Source organism: Nelumbo nucifera, chromosome 4 (assembly GCF_055504915.1).
Source record: "Nelumbo nucifera cultivar China Antique chromosome 4, China Antique-T2T, whole genome shotgun sequence".
Lineage (NCBI taxonomy): Eukaryota > Viridiplantae > Streptophyta > Magnoliopsida > Proteales > Nelumbonaceae > Nelumbo > Nelumbo nucifera.
In genome coordinates this window covers 20,653,310-20,671,723 of record NC_142652.1, presented here as the reverse complement: position 1 = coordinate 20,671,723, position 18,414 = coordinate 20,653,310, and the positions used below count along the sequence as shown (strand labels likewise).

Below are 18,414 nucleotides of genomic sequence, written 5' to 3'. Positions count from 1 at the left end.
ACTGACCCGGGGTGCATATTTCCATTGAACCATACTTTGCACTCTTCCCAAACGGAGCCTTGGAAAGAAATTAAATTTATCAATGCAAAACCAAATCAACTTTGCATTGTATGGATGGACCAGAATGCACTCTGCATATTTGCATTTACACTATTTGCACTCATCCCAAACGCAACCAAGCAATTAATGCATTATGTTTTTTTAGTTTCATTCTAATTTTAGTTTTCATCCATTGAAAATAACATTTTTCGAGCATTTAAAACTACAGGAGAACCTTGCCTGGCCTTTTCCACAATCCGTTTTATCAACAGCTTTCCCATTTCATCTTCTTCATCTTCGCTCTCACCAACCTCATTCGATCCTCGATTCCTTGAGATCCGCTCTTCCCATGTAGTCACTTTATTATGAACCGAATTCCTTGACCACCTCTCCTCAATGACACCAAAATGGGAGATGGAACCATATTCCCCACCTTCATTTTGGCTCCAATATGGACTCTTACCAAACGGATTTAATGCATCTTGGTCCATCTTGTTATTTTTAGATGCCGTGGATGACATATCTTCTTCTGGCTCAGTCACTCTCATTAACTCTTCATATGCTTCGTTGTACGCATCAAGTGCTTCGCCTGATAGATTTAGAACTAATGGGTGGGCTACATTATTGCTCTCCTCTGCCATGGTTGGGCTTTCTTGGTTCGATGAAGATCCTATTTCACTGTTTGAGAAGTCTCTCCTGAAATTGATCTGTTCTGATTCCATTAAATGCACCCGTGTTTGACTTTGTTGTAAGGCTGTCTCAAGCTCCATGATGCGTTCCTCTAGCCTTGCTTGAATAACTTCTTGAAGACGCAAACTGAGCTCTCTAGGTGAGACAGCATAGTTTGCATTCTGGGTTTGAGTTGAGGTGCCACTTGCATCTCGGTCTGAGTCAACTTGGTAACCAGCTCCACCATTAATTAATTCTGCTTTCAGTTCTCCATGGATAATTTCTCCTACAAAGTCTGGATCAAGCTGCAACCAGAGCCCAAACTATTAAAATTGATTAAACATACATCTCTTAACACGAGCAAATAAGAATCAGTTTCAAATATATGCAAATAGAAAATAATAATAAACATAGAAAAAGTAACTCGGTAGTTTAATGTAGTAATACTGACTGACTAGTCATAATCTCTTTCCTGGACCACACATGTGTCTATGCTTTCTTTTCTTTTATTTTTTAACAATGAAAACGTTATTGTGTCTCACCACCTCAGAGTTGTACGGGTAATGGGATGATTCATTCTTGATTGCTATATATAACAAACAAAAGTAGAAGTAAAAAATGAATGTTTTTCCAACGGTTGCAATTTGGTTGGTTTGAAATCTATGTTCACTAACACCCCCCCCCATTCCCATTATATTCTTCTCCCTAGAAGCTGTTGCTTGGTTCAATGGTAAACTCTAGGGCTGAGTGTGAGAATGCAAGTCTGAATCTGAGAGTGGCCATTTTGTGTTAGAAATGTTGGAGGTTAAATCTTAGTTTAAGACCAGCCAAATCATGGCCAATAGTTTGGCTACAGTTGGGGTTGATAGGAATTAGTAACATTAGAGTTCAGTCATCCTTGGATATGTTATGGGATTTTTCTGGGGATCTACCATTTTACTTATGAGGCTACTTTGACTTCCTAAGGATTTGGGCTCTTGGTCCCCTTCTTCTCCTTCAAAGGACTAAACATCTTACCAACAGAATAATAGAATGTAGTCCCAGCCATCTGATGACTATATATGATAATGGCAATCCCTGTAACAAGAGAGAAGGTGGTGGTTGGGGCCTTGGGGGAGGGGTGTCGAGAAGCAAGACTGACTGAGATTGAAACGAGTTATCTAGCACCCTTGGTTGAGGAAAGATTTTATTTAACTTGAACTCCTGATTGTATCAGAATCCAAGACAAACCATAGATTGTCACAATCGGTCAGTTAAGTCATTGCATACAACAGTGTGTGATATAGGCCCATATTTCTTCTGATTAAAAAGTAACACTAGGATTCAAGTAGAATGCCTGTTTCCCATCTTTGTCAAATGCTTAGGAACAGAAAGTTGGTTAAATGCTGAATACATTAAGAAATCGTGTTAAGTAGCAGAAGTTTTTTAATCCAAAGTTCGACAGGAAACTATTGTTAGATAGCAACTCAGGGCATGATGATCAAGATTAAGTTGAAAGAAAAAGAAATCAAATAAATTACTCATCTAGAAAGCTCAAATAATCATCCTAGCTGGACCTATAAAAAGTGTCATCCTAATTGGGAAATTGGCTTTTCCACTCTAGAATCCACTCAACTATTGAATGTTGGACGTTTTCAATCATAAAATAATGGAAAATGGGTGACATGTGGAACACACAGATATAATATCTATGATTAAAACAATCATCTTAACTCTGCTACCTGTTCGATAAAAATATTTCCAAAATAAAGTTTGATAGCTGCAGATTGTTTACCAATAGTTAGAAGAGCATAAGGTAACTCAACAAAAGATAATCATGGAAATTCAAGTGCAGAAGTATTTGATAACTGTTCATCTTTTCATTGGTACTTTATAGAACTAATAAAAGATATTATGAAGAAGAGTCTAGCCTCAAAGCATACCTCCAGAAAGTCGGATAACCTTCTCTGTGAGCTAGATGAATTCATGTTTACTTCCAGTCTCTCCAGTTCAGCTTCAAGCTCTGCTTCAATTTTACTCATAGACTCTGAACTCTTGTTAGCTTTCTGATCATGTGGTTCTTTACTATAACATTTAGTAGATGCATCCCATTTGTGTTCAGAAGGAAATGGAGCTGGGGCCTGGTTAAGAAAGCAAATGTCATTGATTTCCTGAGATTCATAACCTTCATTAGTTAGCTCCTTCACAGTCAGTGAATCCTTCATCTCCAACTCCTCTTGTAGATCTTGAACTAAGTTCTCAGTCTGCTTTAACAAGTCCTTTAATTTGTCCACTTCTCTTTTATTTGCTACAAGAGTAGTCATTACACCTACAGCGATTCCAATGCAGAAAAGAAGCACTTCATTGGGAGATCCTGTTGAGTATGGTAGTATCAGAGTATGATAAAAAAAAGAAGGTGCATAGTTGATATATGAAGAGCAGAAAAGAACATGATATTTGAGGAATTCCATCCAGGCAAGACTTTGCTTATCAATATGGGTGTGGAGGGTAGCTGATTAGATGATTTTTGTTGCATTACATGCATATATTGGTTCACATCAAATTATCAATACTACGAGTAATAAAATAAGTACTTAAAACATTAAAAGATGAGATCCTGTAAGATAAGATTGACATTTATCATCTCCAATGGATAAAGGGCCAGTACCAAAAGTTGGACCCAGATATCTTGGATCTTGGGAAGGCTGGAATGATCTGACTGGATATGGACCTAAGCTTCAGCATCTCAACTTCAATCTGCAACTTCATGCTTGTCAGCCCAAGATTTTGCCATTGCACCAAGCAATGACAACAATCTAATTCAAGATATCAGAAGCCTTTTTCCCTTAGAGTCCAATTTGAGAAGAATGACCAACAATCTGGAGCATTACAATGAACAGGCCTTGCCTTTAAGACAGTGCTGATGTAAAAAAATTTTAAAACAAGATCAGCTAACAGTGTGCCTGATTCTTTGGCCAAGCAAGGGGTTAAGCATAATGATACTTTGTAATGATGTAACATTACTGAACTGTCCTAATAAGCATCATTCATTGTTAAAAAAAAAAATTAAACCTTACTCACCATTCCGTTCTGTTCAGTGACATATCCATTGTTAAATTATGAGTGCTTAAATCATTTCTTACTACTTCAACCCACGTCCTTTTTTGGTCTGCCCCATGTCCTAATAAGCATAATTAGTTTCTATAAATTGAAACATGCAATTTGTAACAAAAATGTCCCTTTGTAAAAAGAGGACAGGAGAATTTTCAACTAACAAAACTAACCTAGAAATCTTTCAAGAAAGTGAAATTCTCCTTGGTTGAAGAGTTGGCTTCATTTCTCTCATCAATGTCAACTATTGAAGTAAAAGATACTGTTACCAGACAGGGTTTTGACTATCAGATAAAATTGGTTCTGAAATATGAGAGAAGGTTAAATTTCCTAGAGAGTGCATCTAGAAAAGAATGAAAATACGCTGGATTTGCAAATGAAAGTAAATAAATAACAAAGGAAAAATGTAATACCTTCTGAACGAGAGCTTCTCAGGGAGACTTTCAAATTGGAACTACTATATCTTCCTGTCCGCCCCTTCCCTCTTTTCTGTTTGACCTTCCTTGGAAGCTGCACTGAATCAATTTCTGGAAGCGGAGACACCCCAAATGCTGTCTTCTCTTCTGAGTGTACTTCACTCTTGCCGTACAGTTTACTTCCCAAGCTTTCGGATTGCATAGTGTAATCACCACTTGCTCTGCTGATTATTCTGCTTCCATCAGTTACAAGAAATGGCCTCACAGCTGGTGTACGTGGCGATGAAAGTGAACTAAACACATATTCTTCCATTTCAACATGCTCCTTGTACAGCTGAGCTATGAGGCAACTTTCTAAAGAACTTATTGGTTTAACAGAATACCCCAAAGGCCGTCTACTTTTAAGACTTCTACTTCTGCTGTATCTATTACTTATATTCATCTCTGCTGTGGAAAATTCTGATGATAAAAAATTGCCAGAACTATCACCAACCTCGTTGTTTCCCTTGAATCCACTCCCATTCTTTTCATGATTTTCATTAGAGATACCTGAAGACAAACTCGATGTAGAAAGCACACTGTAATCATCATACTCCCCAAAATGGGTTGAACCATTGTACCCACTAGTTGAAGCCATTTCTGTTGCTGAAGAGCTACATGACCGGAGCGTGTCAGAAAATCTCAAATCCAGATTCGACGAGAACTCTTCTCTACCAGAAGAAGAGTCTTCACCTGATTGTGTCTGGCTGAGTCTACGGAAGTTGCTCGTCTGCTCACGCAGTTGTTGCAGCAAAGGTTGGGATTCAGATTTCAAGCACAGGGAGTCTCCTGAAGACGATTGGGATGGACCTTCTTTCTCCTTCGAAAGATTCTTCCAATACTTAGCTAGGTATCCGGAACAGGCAGCTACTGCAACAACCCATACATCCATTTCCACTCTCACAACCACAATTAGTATCAGTACCCCAGTTCATTTAACTTCCCCTTTTGCTCCAATTGCAATATAAATAACCCAGAAAGAAACGAACCCATAAAACACAATGCCTAAACTCAAAACAACAAATTACCGAAACTCAAAACAACAAATTACCGAAACTCAAAACTCCAGGGGCTGAAAACTTCAGGGATCAATACTTAATTAGTAGAAAGAACGAAAGAATTTAAAACAGTCAAATGCCCTCAACCTCCAGTGAAGAAAATAGAATAAGGCATACAGTAAAATAAAGATATTAGATTCACGACAAGACCCAAAACTATAAATTACTAGGGAAACCAGCGGTTAGCATCAAAGAGAAAAGAAACAAGAAAATCGAAGTCCCAAAGAAAAAAAAAAGGTTTCTCAATCTGAACCCTGTAACCTAAAAGGCTAAAACCACCCAAACCCAACTCATAGGGAAAAAACAATAAAAACAAGTGTGGAAAATTCTCGATTCAACCCAGATGAAAGCAACCCTGTGGACTGTAGAGCCCATCAATAGAAAGAACCCATTTCGCTAAAAATACTCTAAGAGAGAAGTTCAGATTAGAGACGAGAACAAAAAAGGAAAAAAAAAAGAAAAAAACGGCTTACTACTCTAGTTGTAATATGAAAACCTCGTTTTCTGGTTCCAAGCTGTGAAGGGAACCAACCACACTCCTGGCCAATGGATTGCAGATTGAAAAGTCGAAGAAACAATACCAATAGTTCTGTTATCTACTTAGAAAAACTAAACGAAGTTATAAATCTCCACAGAGACTTCATAGAGGGAGAGAGATTTTCTGCTTGTCTATTTGTTGTGATTTCTTTATAAAAGGAGCTTCTCTTTGAGTCGAGAGAAGGGGTCTTTTGCTACGTGGCTACATTCGTATATGTGCTTGAACAAAGGAATACTGCTAAGGGAAAGCCGACGCTTCTATTTTGGCCCGTTTAGACACTTACGCCCTAGAAGACAAGAGGAAACCATGTTTGCCATCTGGCCAACTTGCCACGTGTCTCCAAATGGGTCTCACATGGACATTTTTCCTTAAATTTAAAACTGTACTGTAACTTTATTAATTAGAATAGAATGGTTCTTGTTGGAATTCTACGTTTGTTTTATAACACCACCAAACCCTTTCATCCTAGACTCTAGCCACCCAAGTCCCGAGTGAAACTCAACTAGTGACTATCACTGATCAATTGATGCATGGATTTCTTTGTTACCGTCTGATCGTTATGGTTTTCCAGTTTAATTGTTCTAAACTTCTAATACTGTGATGCATCTCAGCATCTGACATGAATATACGCCAAGAGCAAGCTGGATTCATGTGACAAGGGGTCAGTTGTATGTGTCATGTTTGTTGGGGCTGTGGCCCATTGAAAACGATGGTCATACAAATACTTGCTGTTCAATTTTGCTACATTTTGAATTTTTGATAGAGAAGCAGAATGGAAAGATTTGACTATGACTTGGTCAGTTTCTTTCAGGGTGTTTGGCCGCTCCTCTTTCCAACTTCTTTTTGAAGCAATCTAGATTTTTCTTTTTTTTTTTGGTGAGAAAGCAATTCGTTCAAAGGAAAGGGAAACAGAATACAATAGAAATTCAGATACAAACAGACCACCTAAAAGACAACACCCTCAACCTAGAAATATACTATTGTAGCAATCTAACAAAGGATCACAGTCAACACTTAAAACAGTTCAATAACCAATCTGGTGGAGAAATATTCTTCCACCAGCACTCACTAGAATCAAAACTATGATAAGCTATGAAATGAGCAGCCTCATTTCCTGAGAGACTAACAAAAGAGATGTTCAAGGACAGAGCATTCTCTAATAATGGCATCAAAAGATGAGCATCCCCAAAAGGAAAACCCCCATCCATGTTAACCTTGTAACGACCAGTCCCTGGGGGCTTCCATAACTTTTCTACGCCATTTGCGCGTGGATGTTTTCAGCTTTTGAGCCGCTGAAGAGTCTTCAAATTATTATTCATTGGTTTTTTTTTTAAGGGTAAATCTCTTAAATTACCCCTAAATTTTAGGAAATTGAATTACTCATAGATGGGATCACCTCCTTTCTCTGTTGCTGCAATGACCTCTAAACAGGAGGGTAGGAATGGCAACGGGGTGGGTTTGGGGCGAGGATCATATTCTCCATCCCAACCCTAACTTTGAAATTAATCTTCATCCCCGTCCCCGATCCCCACCGGGGACAAAAGTTGTCTTCCATTCCCGATCCCCAACAGGGATGGATTCCCCGTGGGGACCCAAATCCCCAAAATTTTTTTAGATAACAGTATTTTTTAAAAAAATAGATAAAATTTTAAAATATAAATAATGTTTTATGTGTGTTTTGATATATATAAATCATATAAATAATATTTAATACATATATAATTGAGATCGGGGCAGGGTCCAACAATTATATGTTTTATATAATTGAGATCGGGGAAGTTGGGTCCCCATCCGGGATGGGGAAATTGCCATCCTACAGGAGGGGTCATCTCCCACCCAAAAATTAGATTTTGAGAATGCCATCTTAGCTCTTACTAGCTCTATGTCCATATGCTTCAATATCGTGGTCCATGGACAAGTAAGCGTAGTGGGCTGATTAGAATTTTGGACTTGGGCCAGAGGGGATTTCAGAAATGTCCATTGGTTAACACTCCTAAGTGTTTAAATGGACTACAATCTAACTCTTTCAGAAGGGGCTGTTCATTTTTTCTATTGCTGTCCTTCTGTCTCTATACCCTTGAACTAACTTCTGATTAAATAACCAGATTAAATAACCAGGTCATTTAAGATAATCAACTTTAGAGGAGAAACTCGTCATTGTACCGGAGTCATGCATATTTCTATCCTTGAAATTCAAGAGAGTAGATTAAGATCACCTTTATCTGATTTACAATGCCCAGAGTCTACACAGTAGGTTTACCAAGACCAAGATACTGGAATGTATATCTACTTTTTGGGGGATGGAAACATGGCACTAATATGTTACTTCACCAAAGAAAAAGTCTTCTTTGGAGAATCCCATTCTGTTACAAGTTGAAGGGGGTGACCAAAAAGACTTGGGTGGAAATAATAAGAAAGGATTTAAGTGCCTATGATTTAACAATGGATATGGAACTGAACAGAACAGAACGACAAAACAGAATTTCATGTAGTTGATCCCATATAGTTGGAGCAAGGCTTAGATGATGATGATGATGATAAACTATGGAGGAGCCCATCTTTGTATGGATCATGCATTATTGCACCTCCTTAAAGTTCATGAGAGAGCTAAAACCATCGACTTAAATGGACAAATATATAGCTCTTAATTTTCTTTACAAAGTTCAGTCTAGACTCCTGGTCAACAAAGACTAGGATACTAGAATTTATGTTTTCTACTCTTCTGGGGTGGAACATGAAAGAGATGACAATTTACCACTGCAATGAGTAAAAATTTATGCATATGCAAGTGTTTTCTCATCAAGAAGCTAATGTCATGCTTGGGCAACTGTCAACACTGCAAGCCAAGATGTCCCTATAATCTCGTGAGATTCTAAAGGAGTCATAGACCTTCCCATCACTGCTCTTCTTGTACTCAAACAGCAGATTTGAGTGGTCAAATGCTGTAAGCTTTATGAATCCAAAGTCATGGTCCTTGTAATAATTCCATTTGGTCTGAATTGTGGTGAAATCTGCAAGGCTAGCACCTCCTCCCCCAGCAACTACATGGATGGTTCCATTCAAGGGACCCTGATAGTGTGATTTTTCTTTATTGGTACAAATATTCTGTAATAGAAACATGAAACCCATTATTAGTTTATGAGGTGCAGAATCTGAATGAACTAAGTCACTAACAAGCATTTTGCTACCATTTGAAAATTTTGGTTTAATTTAGAAGAGGTAGAATGCTCATTTGTACAAGATATTGATAATTGACACTAATAACAAGTCAATTAATAGAAAGTTAACCATTATATGTAAAAGGCATTGCAGATTGGATGTTGGTCAGCTTCCTTGAGAAGAAAATCCCTAAAATACCTGGAAATTCTAATTCCAGAACAGGGGTTTGATGCATGGACTAGAAAGAGTTATCAAGGAAAATTTTTAAAGCTTATAATGTTATGTTTGTGTAGAAGCAAGGAATCAGGGAGTAAAGTGGATTTTCATTGTTATGTAAATTGTAGGAATACCTCATAGATTGGACACGTCCTTTCATAGTTGTGAACATGGCCATAGACAGCTATATCGACCTTGTACTTCTGCCAAAGTTTCTGGAGGCTTTCTCTCCCCATTGGTTCCTCAAAAGACCCCTCTTCAGCATAAAAACTACCTGAAGAATAACCAAGTACTCGATGGGCAAGGAAGATCAACCATGGTTGCTTCTGTCTGTCAGCAGAAGCTAGGCAGTTCTCAATAAATTTATATTGCTCTGTTCCTTCTCTCCAATCATGTTCTGTGTCAGCTATGCAGAAGTGGAACATGCCATAGTCTGTAGAGTACCTGGAAATAGAAGAATATATGATGTTCCAAGCAAGATAATTATGAAAGAAAAGGATTGGAACATTGATAAAAATTCATCTCCCCATGTGTATGCATTAGAAATTGTGAATCAAACTAGGAGACCTCCAAGGTGGTTTAGTTTTGCATGGACACCGGCGCTCAGATGGGGCTTACAAGTCAATGTGTATCCATGAGTTGACTCGTCTATAACTCTCCAAAATCTGCCACACTCAGCTACAGTGTGAATGAAGCGGTTTACCAAAATGTCTATCATGATGACTTAAAATTATGAATACCCACTTTAAATGCCTGTGCATTTGAACTGTCCAATATAGTGTTTATATTTTCCCAATTTACACATGGCTCATGATCCATTGTTTATTGAATCTTTTCCAATTAAAATTGAAACTAGGAAAACAATGAAAAACAACTAGTATGGTTACATGGTAAATAGGCAAAGGCTTAGAGTTTAACTTGTCAATTGTAAAATGCAATTTAACTATACACACATAACAAAATGCTATTTATGCAAGATGTGCCCACAAATCCAATGTTTTGGGTTCACCAAGTTGGACTCCTAGACATATCTCAACTTTCAATTCCCGTGTTTGTGTCCATGCAACACTCTCAGATGCTCAGATCCAAGCCCAGTGGCATATGCTCTCTTTGTCTCTATGCACATGCTAACACATAGAAATATGAATCATGGAAGAAAGGATGTTGTGAATCCCCCTACGGGCCCTACCAGAACTTAGCCCTGTTTTCTGCAGGAGTATAAAACATGGTCTCAGCTGGCACACCACACTCTCCACCTGAATCCATATTCCCATAGAAGGATCCGGTTCCAGGCCAATCACGCTCATGGTTACCACTACAAGAAAAAAAGTACCAAGTTCCAATTAATACAAAGAGTGTGGTCCACCAAATTATAGAGCTGAAATGGAGGAAGACAAACCTGGCAATCATATAAGGCACTTTTGAAGTAATTGGCTCAACCTGTGCAGTGAACTGATCCCATTGTGAAAGATAACCATTTGCATAACATATATCTCCAATGTGGAAGATGATATCAATGTTCTTTAAGTCTCGGATAAGCTGATGAGTAGTGTTAAGGGAGCCAGGTTGGTAATTATTATATTCATTGGAACCATCAGCTTCTGCCTGGAAAGGAGGGGGGGAGGGATAAAAATTAGATTCTTCAGGTTCACCATTTCAAGTATTGGTTTCTATTATCATTTCCTTTTAAGAAGGTAATGGTATTTATAATTATCATATGCATGCCAATCATGATGTACAAGGAAAAATAGGATATAAACCTGAATGATAATTAGGTTAGGAGCCAGATTTAATGTCCAAAACATATGATACATACCCAAGACATGCACAATATATGCAATCATATATTACATTGACTAGTATAGATTTATTCCAAATATAGCATGGGATAATTCTCAAAATCCATGAGAAGCATTGTCAAGCCAAACATCTTCAAACTTTAATATGCATGAATATGTTTTGGAGGAGAATTCAGACCTTTCCCATATCCCCGAAAATGACTACACGTTGTAGAGAATCCTGACCAGGATAGGGAGATGCCCTGAAACTGTATGTCTGACTCCAAACATATGTACCATTAAATAAGTGATGCCCCACCTTGTATGTATATCTGCATCATCAATATGTAATACTATTAAATATTAATGTTGTGCAATATATTACCTGGAAATGGTTAATAACACCCAACACCTATGTTACCTGGATACAGCAAGGACAGAGCTGGATATGGTATTGGAAATGAATTCTACACTAAAAGTTGAAGTATCCTACATGATACAACACCCTTGTACAGGTATCTGGGTATCATTCAATGCAGCCATGGTTAAATAATCATGATTCGGACCTTAAACCCCAAATCACTTCTTATGGGACAATACTTGAACTAAAAAACTAGTGCTATCAGAAAAATCAGATAAAAACATTCCTTTCGTTCATTGCCCATGACCAATAATAGTGGTCAGTTTTCTTCACCTTTTAGTCACAGGGAAACATATCCTACTTTAGTGTTCCACTCATCCTCCCTCACACTTACTGGGGCTACTCCTAGATTCCCACAAGGAAGTTTGGCTAGAACACAGACGTAATGACAAAACACACATATGTATATGCAAAAGGAAGAAGCTACTTACACTGAATTGGGCCACAGGTCCTTCAGAAAACTTGTGTGTATGAATCCAGGATCACGCCACCCCACTGTCCTTGCTGGTGCACCTGTATTTATTGAAATGTATTATATACAATAAAAAAATCAAGTTCTCAGAATATGTATGCTTTCCAGAAAGAAACAAACATAAAATAGTACCACCAACTCTACTGAAGTTAGTAATGTATATTGGAATAATTGCAGTTTCAGAAACAAAGTAATTGTTTCTTTTTCTTTTCTGTTCTTTTTTTTATTTCCATCTATGCCATTGTCATTAAAGACTTGGTAATAAGCCATATTGAAGTCATTGAGATATCACGGGATAATTGCAGTTTGAGAAATTCTTTTTCTTTTCTCCTCAATTTAAGTCCTCACTCCTCAGACTTGCACTTATTAATTCTAGCCTTTTCAGACTTATGATGAGGGAGCATTTCCAATATTATGCCATGAATTATTTTTGTACCTTTGTCTTGTGCACTTGTTTGCCCAAAACTGAAAATCTTCACCTCCATTATGATATTCAAAGCATACAATTAATAACGTAAGAGACAATAAGCAGAAGTTAACATGTAACATCAACAAAAAAGATGAATGAAAAAATCCAGCCACATGCTATACAAAGTACAAACTGGGGCAAGGCAGTTAAGAATTGTTTCACTGGAAAGGTAGTGATGCAGAAATTGAAGCAAGGAATGAATTCATGAAGAACCAATTCAGTTTTTCAATTCCTACACCAATTTCGGAATTTTAAGTGTTGGGATTATTGGTATTTTTAAGTGTTTTCAGATTTATTTTCGAGTTGTAGGTAGCTTAAGAATAGGGCTTTATGTTTTCTAGAAATTTACAGTTATATCAGAATTACTATTTATAGCTAGGTCTGCAACTTGGGTTGGGTTAGCCTGAACCCAAAAAACTAGGGTTGGGTTAGGGTTGAGGCCTTGACTAACCTGACCCAATCCGAAACTGACTTAACTTCATATTTGCATATACAAATATTATATAAATATGTATTTATGCGCGTGTACTTATGTATATGTGTATTCACTGTCCATGCATGTATGCATCCATGTATTTTTTTGAATATTATATAAATATGTATAATATTTGTATATACATATACATGGTATGTATATGTGTATTCCTGAAAAACTAGGGTTGGGTTAGGGTTGAGGCCTTGACTAACCTGACCCAATCCAAACCTGACTTAACTTCATATTTGCATATATAAATATGTATTTATGCACGTGTACTTATGTATATGTGTATTCACTGTCCATGCATGGATGCAACTATGCATCCATAAATGTATACATCTATAAATTTATGTATTTTTTTGCATCAAGTATTTATGTATATACATATTTATCTATCTATACATGTATGCATGTAATATTATATATAAAAAATGTGAAGTTTAATGGAAAATTCTTTCTAAAACATGATCGCTATGTTCTTCTACACACAATAATGCTAATATTGAATTAACATGAACCCTTAGAGTCTAGGAAATACGTACATTTGGAAAAAGGAAGTAGAGAAGTTGGTCCAACCCACTGATAAAAAAAAAAAAAGTTGGTCCAACCCGAACCCAACTGAAGTTTTAGGGTTGGGGGGTTCAACAACTCAGGTTGGGTTAGGGCTGACCTCAACTCGACCTAACCCATCCAGACTTGCACCCCTGTTTGTAGTAACTTTCAGGCTTACTATTTATAGTAACTCCCATAATTACCATTTATAACAAAATCAAAGTAAATTTACCATTAAGTTAGTTTTAGTAGGGTTAGAAAAGTGTTATCAAAGTTGTTTTAGGAGTTAGAGTCCTTATTCAAGCAATTAAAAATGTTGGGTGGCCTAAAAAATGTTATTTTGGGTCAATTTATAGCCCAAATTGAGTCTTCAAAAGGACATCCTAGTTCTCATGGTGTCTATAGACAGATTCATTGTATTGCAATTCAGAAGAGTTTATTTGGTGAAATAAAGTTTATTTACTCAATTCTGGTTTTGCTAGGAATTTTTGCCTCTCTTTCCCCTCTCTCATTTATTTCTTTTTCTAAGTGATCTCATTGCAATTTACCATAACAGCAAGTTTTACTTCTCCATCCTTATTCTTCATCATAATCACTCAAAGCCCCTCCATTCTAGAAAGCCCACCACCAGATCAGAAAATTGTAGCCCCCTACTCTGTCCTACATCAGTTAGCATTCATCTTGGATCAAGGGTTCACCCAACATGTAGCTTGCAACATAGTAAGGTTGTGGAATAGGCCCCATGAAAAGGTTAATTTTTTTTTCCATAATTTTTGGATAAGCCATTGTTTCCTTAATCGACTGAACTGGCAATCATGTGTATTTATCTCTTTGACCATAAACTATGTGTTTCGGCCTTGAACCTCAATATCACATATAACTTAGAGAATTCGTAGTCATAAAGGATGTTAAATAAAAAAACTTTTGCTTTTATTTGTGTAATTACATTGTTTTATTTGAAAATGTATCAACAAAACAAAGTTGATACACCTTCCTCGGATCCACATTTTGCATCAATTATGGGTAAATGCAAGGAAAATATTCCAAGAGGAAAAAAGAGGAAGGTTACATACCACACATGCTATTACGATTGAAAGTCAGTGTCCCAGCTGGTGAACGCATTTGGTCTCCTCCTTGTTTGCCCCATTCAACAAAAGGTTCTGCTTCATTAATACTGTACCCACTTGTCCAAGTTACAGTCATCTGAGTGTCAAGTATAAAATATACACATCATTAGAGGTCCATCACATTCTTACCAAATTAATAAGCCTCAGAGAAAGAAAGAAAATGAAACAATGAATAGAAGAAAAAAAAGCTGCCAGCATCAAGGAAAAAAAATAGTACTACTTTATCCTTTATTAGTGGGAGAATTAGCGGTAGTTTATTCAAAATATTTTATAACAAAAGAATGGTCATGAAGGCCATGAGAGAAAATCCAGTTTGTATTTGATTGAATAATTCCAAGTTCAGGTAATAAATAAGAAAGAGGAACTGGCATACTTCATTCCATGCTTTGCCTTGGGCCAAGCGTGGGTAAACGGGTGCCTTTGGATTTGCAAAAGCTACTGCATTTGACACTGCCAACAGCTTCGGCTATTTCATCAACAACAATGCATTTAAAAAACCAGTTAGAATTGAGCCTATTGGGAAAGCAAATGTAACCAAACAATTAGTCTATAGAGGAAGCAAACAAAACTTCTAAACCAGTAAAACAGAGGAATGCAACATTATTTATTGTGTGAGTTTTAGATAGTGTCCTACACTGTAGAGTCCACCAGTGAATAGTGCAAAAGAAAAGTCAGATCTCTGGTTGATCAATTGCAGCTTCAAAACTCCCTTCCCAGTGCCTGTGTACTCTCCGTTTGAGTAGTTTGCAAATTGGTACTGCATGCATCATCACATAAAAGTAACAAAACTGACATTCTTATATAGTACAGGTTGGCCTATTTTATGGATGAAGGGCTTCATAAACTTGCAAATTTAGGCCCAGGCAAGTTAAGCCTAGCTCTTCAATGAGATGTTGTTCTTAGGAGCCAGGACTATCTAAGCCAACCCAGAGAACATGACCCTGAGCTGAGCTTGGAAAAGCTTGATTCAGCTCAACTCCCTGAAAGCCCAAGTTTTGCATCAGAATTGCATGGTAACATTAAGACAAATCAAGGGAGGACCTACCTTAATAGGTGCAGTACACAATAATGGAGGAGAAACTCTATCATTTTCCGCAGGACAGAGAGAAGCACTGAAACAATTTGGAATTACAGTACACTTTTTATCTAAAGGGGCATTAGAGATAATGAAAGTATAAAAATCAAAGTACGCAGCAAGCAGCACCTTCAAGTTTTTTAATTAAAAAAAAAAAAACAAATTTTATGCCCGATCAAATTAGATTACTCTTTTTAGGTGAAAAATTAACTACCATGAAATCTTTTCACCTGAAATTTGCAGGAGAAAAAACTCCAATCCAATCATCGTTTGTTGGGCTTGGAGTGCCATACTCTACGGTCACCCATTCCGTATTCTCTCCCTGTAAAAAAGTGAAACAACGCATCAGTCCAAGAAGTTATTACTAATCTTTTGGATGGACGCTCTGCAAGTGAAATGGTGTGTCTATCTGGGTTCAAGAACTTGGATTTAACCTGCTCAAACTCAAAGTCTAAATTGCAGTACCCCCCCAAACCGCCACCACTCAAAAAAAAAAAAAAAAAAAAAAAAAAGAAAAAGAAGAAAAAACCAATCTTCTTTTTCCGCACTCAACTTCAAACCAGTGTGCCTTATGACTTCCACCAGAAGCTCTGAATAATAAAATGGGAAAAAGAAGGAAAAACAGACAAGAGAGATAGCAATCACATTCACCTTCAATCCAAGAACAAACGGAGAAGCCTTAATATAAGCCGATTTATCAAAAGCAAGTATAGTATTGTGGATAGCAATTTTCGAGAGAGGCTGCTCTCCTTTCGGCATCGCCTCTCCAGAGCTTGCAACACCCAGAAGAATTGACAAGAGAAACAACTCGTAGAACCTCATCGTGCTCAAAAAAGCCTGCAATCAATCAACAGAAATCAAACTATACTCAGAACATCGAAACCCATTCCCAAAAGAAGACAAGAACGGTAAAAACAGGTAGAACTACATTCATTGAGATCAATAAATATAAGCAAACAAAGCTGCAGCAAGAGCTGATGCCCCAGAAGTCAAACTCAAATGGGAAAAAGGAAAAAACAAGATGCAAAAAACTGACGAGAAAAGAACTGATCAACTGAGTGAACCAAGAAGTGAATTTCCGAGGAAAATCCAAGTACAAGGCCGAAGAGGAGGCCTAAGAAACGTACCTTCAGTGGAAATATTGAGTTGAGCCTCTGAATTTGTAGGTGCCTTTTATATCCACAGGCTCAAATAAAGGACGACAATCGCCATCGATAATTGAAGTAAGTAAAAAAGAGGTGTGAGTTCTGGCAGCTGAGGAGCGACACTGTAACTGGGAATGACTATGGGCAAATTTTACAGCGAGAGTGAGTTGAGGACTGTCGTCATGAGCGATCTCACTTCTCACCTTGTCCTTTTGGTCATTGTGTCGTCATCATATGAAGATGTCCAGGAAAGATCGGGACGGGGCCAGACAATTAATACTTCCATTTTAAAGTTTGAATGTCTCCCCCGCCCCGCCTCACGCCTGTACAATGCATCAATCCGCTTTCCAATTTTGCTACGACATTTGTACGGGGTTTTCATCGATTCCCCACCCCCCTTTAATCCTTTATTATTGGTTTATACTAACACGTGAAAAGAAATGGGAGAAGTAGTTGAAATTACAGTAAAAAATTGTAAGTATTACGGTCAATGGTCTTTTGCTTCCCAAAAGAGGGGAATTACTATTTTAGGAGACCAATGATCGTTGGTTGGATACTTGAATTCGAATTGAGATCTGCTCCTGACAGGGCGCCTCACAGGCACATCCCACCATTCACCGGAGATTGTTCTCAAGGCACGATGGGATATGTGAGGCGCCCTGTGTAAGGAGCAGATCCGGTCTCCTTACGAAAATAGCTCCATCCTTCCTTCGGTCTGTCAAGTAAGTACTCAAAAGCGCCAGGGAGACGGTGGAATCCGTCCGATTCAGAAAGAAAAAGAGAATATTAAGGCCTGTTTGCTTTTTCCGTAAGTCATGCAATTATGTCGGTAAATTTCTTTTGAGAAATACTGTAAAAAAGGAAATAATCATTTTAATTATAAAAATCTATTATTAAAAAAATATATATTTATCTAACTCGAGTGTTGAAAGCCTACAAATTCTAACCTAGGCTAGGCTAAGCTGAACCGTCATTCTTCCAAAAAAGAACACCTCCTAAATGAGAATATTCGGGATGGTAGCATATAATGCGGAAGGAAGGAAACGTGGTTCAAATAAGGATTATTCGGATATAAAGAGCATCAAAGGAAGCTCAAAGTCAAACATAATAAAATTGTATTTGTTTATTTTTGCTGTGAGTGCAAGTCATCGGTTGGCTTTACACTTCAGCAAATCTTTACCAATAAGATGTTATTCGACGGAAGCATAATTGGAGGCTCACTATATTTATTATAATTACACTACAATCAATCCAAGCGAGGGAATCGTAGTGATTCGGATCGGATGCAGCTAAATCCAGATTGGATCGATTGATAATTTATAATATCCAATTCCGATCTAAAATCTAATCATATGTATGAATAATGGATTCAAGTTTGATTTTTATCGGATTTGAATCCAAGTCTGATGATCATAGGCAAAAGAGGAATAAAAATAAACAAAATGAAGAGAAAGAAATACTTTTTTTTTTCGTTCAATAATCTTCTTTAATTATTCTCATTTATTAAAAAAAAAGGCAAAATGTTTTGGGGGTTCCTCTCAATGGGAATGGGATCCCACTTCATTCATTTATGGTGTTAAAAGCTTGTTGTGCTCCGGCTTGTACCTTTGGTTTGGTATGGTACATGAAACAAGAATGATTTGCTAGTGGGTTACTCTTAGACATGGGAAGAG

General features: G+C 37.4%; 2 protein-coding genes across 4 annotated transcripts; both read right to left on the bottom strand.

Moving 5' to 3' along the window:
- Positions 1–75: 75 nt before the first annotated feature.
- On the bottom strand, positions 76–6,203 carry LOC104597948 (uncharacterized). Of its 2 annotated transcripts, XM_088903206.1 has the most exons (4): positions 4,947–5,087; positions 4,212–4,867; positions 2,631–3,061; positions 76–1,013 (listed from the first exon to the last, which is right to left on the bottom strand). In XM_088903206.1, the coding sequence occupies exons 2-4, from the start codon at positions 4,849–4,851 to the stop codon at positions 219–221; spliced, it is 1,866 nt and encodes a 621-aa protein (XP_088759332.1). In that variant the 5' UTR covers positions 4,852–4,867; positions 4,947–5,087; the 3' UTR covers positions 76–218. The 2 variants fall into 2 exon arrangements, with proteins under 2 accessions (XP_088759332.1, XP_010258051.1); XM_010259749.3 differs by having other exon boundaries at positions 4,212–6,203.
- A 2,262-nt stretch (positions 6,204–8,465) lies between these two features.
- On the bottom strand, positions 8,466–16,982 carry LOC104597949 (Purple acid phosphatases superfamily protein). 2 transcript variants are annotated; one of them, XM_010259751.3, is made up of 13 exons: positions 16,724–16,982; positions 16,248–16,433; positions 15,827–15,918; positions 15,567–15,633; positions 15,156–15,278; positions 14,895–14,987; positions 14,468–14,597; positions 11,855–11,936; positions 11,202–11,334; positions 10,624–10,829; positions 10,414–10,539; positions 9,359–9,668; positions 8,466–8,954 (listed from the first exon to the last, which is right to left on the bottom strand). In XM_010259751.3, the coding sequence occupies exons 2-13, from the start codon at positions 16,416–16,418 to the stop codon at positions 8,649–8,651; spliced, it is 1,839 nt and encodes a 612-aa protein (XP_010258053.1). In that variant the 5' UTR covers positions 16,419–16,433; positions 16,724–16,982; the 3' UTR covers positions 8,466–8,648. The 2 variants fall into 2 exon arrangements, with proteins under 2 accessions (XP_010258053.1, XP_010258054.1); XM_010259752.2 differs by having other exon boundaries at positions 16,633–16,976.
- Between the last annotated feature and the right edge of the window lie 1,432 nt (positions 16,983–18,414).

Bases quoted from the DNA above. Each gene is read 5' to 3' on its own strand.
- LOC104597948 (XM_010259749.3), bottom strand. From the start codon at position 5,145: ATGGATGTATGGGTTGTTGCAGTAGCTGCCTGTTCCGGATACCTAGCT. The intron at 3,062-4,211 runs GTATTACATTTT...CATACTCAACAG, and splicing joins GAGAAGCTCTCGTTCAGAAG to GATCTCCCAATGAAGTGCTT. The intron at 1,014-2,630 runs GTATGCTTTGAG...CTCTGGTTGCAG, and splicing joins GGTTATCCGACTTTCTGGAG to CTTGATCCAGACTTTGTAGG.
- LOC104597949 (XM_010259751.3), bottom strand. From the start codon at position 16,418: ATGAGGTTCTACGAGTTGTTTCTCTTGTCAATTCTTCTGGGTGTTGCA. The intron at 15,279-15,566 runs GTAGGTCCTCCC...TGATGCATGCAG, and splicing joins TGTGTACTGCACCTATTAAG to TACCAATTTGCAAACTACTC. The intron at 14,988-15,155 runs GTAGGACACTAT...TTGATGAAATAG, and splicing joins TCACTGGTGGACTCTACAGT to CCGAAGCTGTTGGCAGTGTC.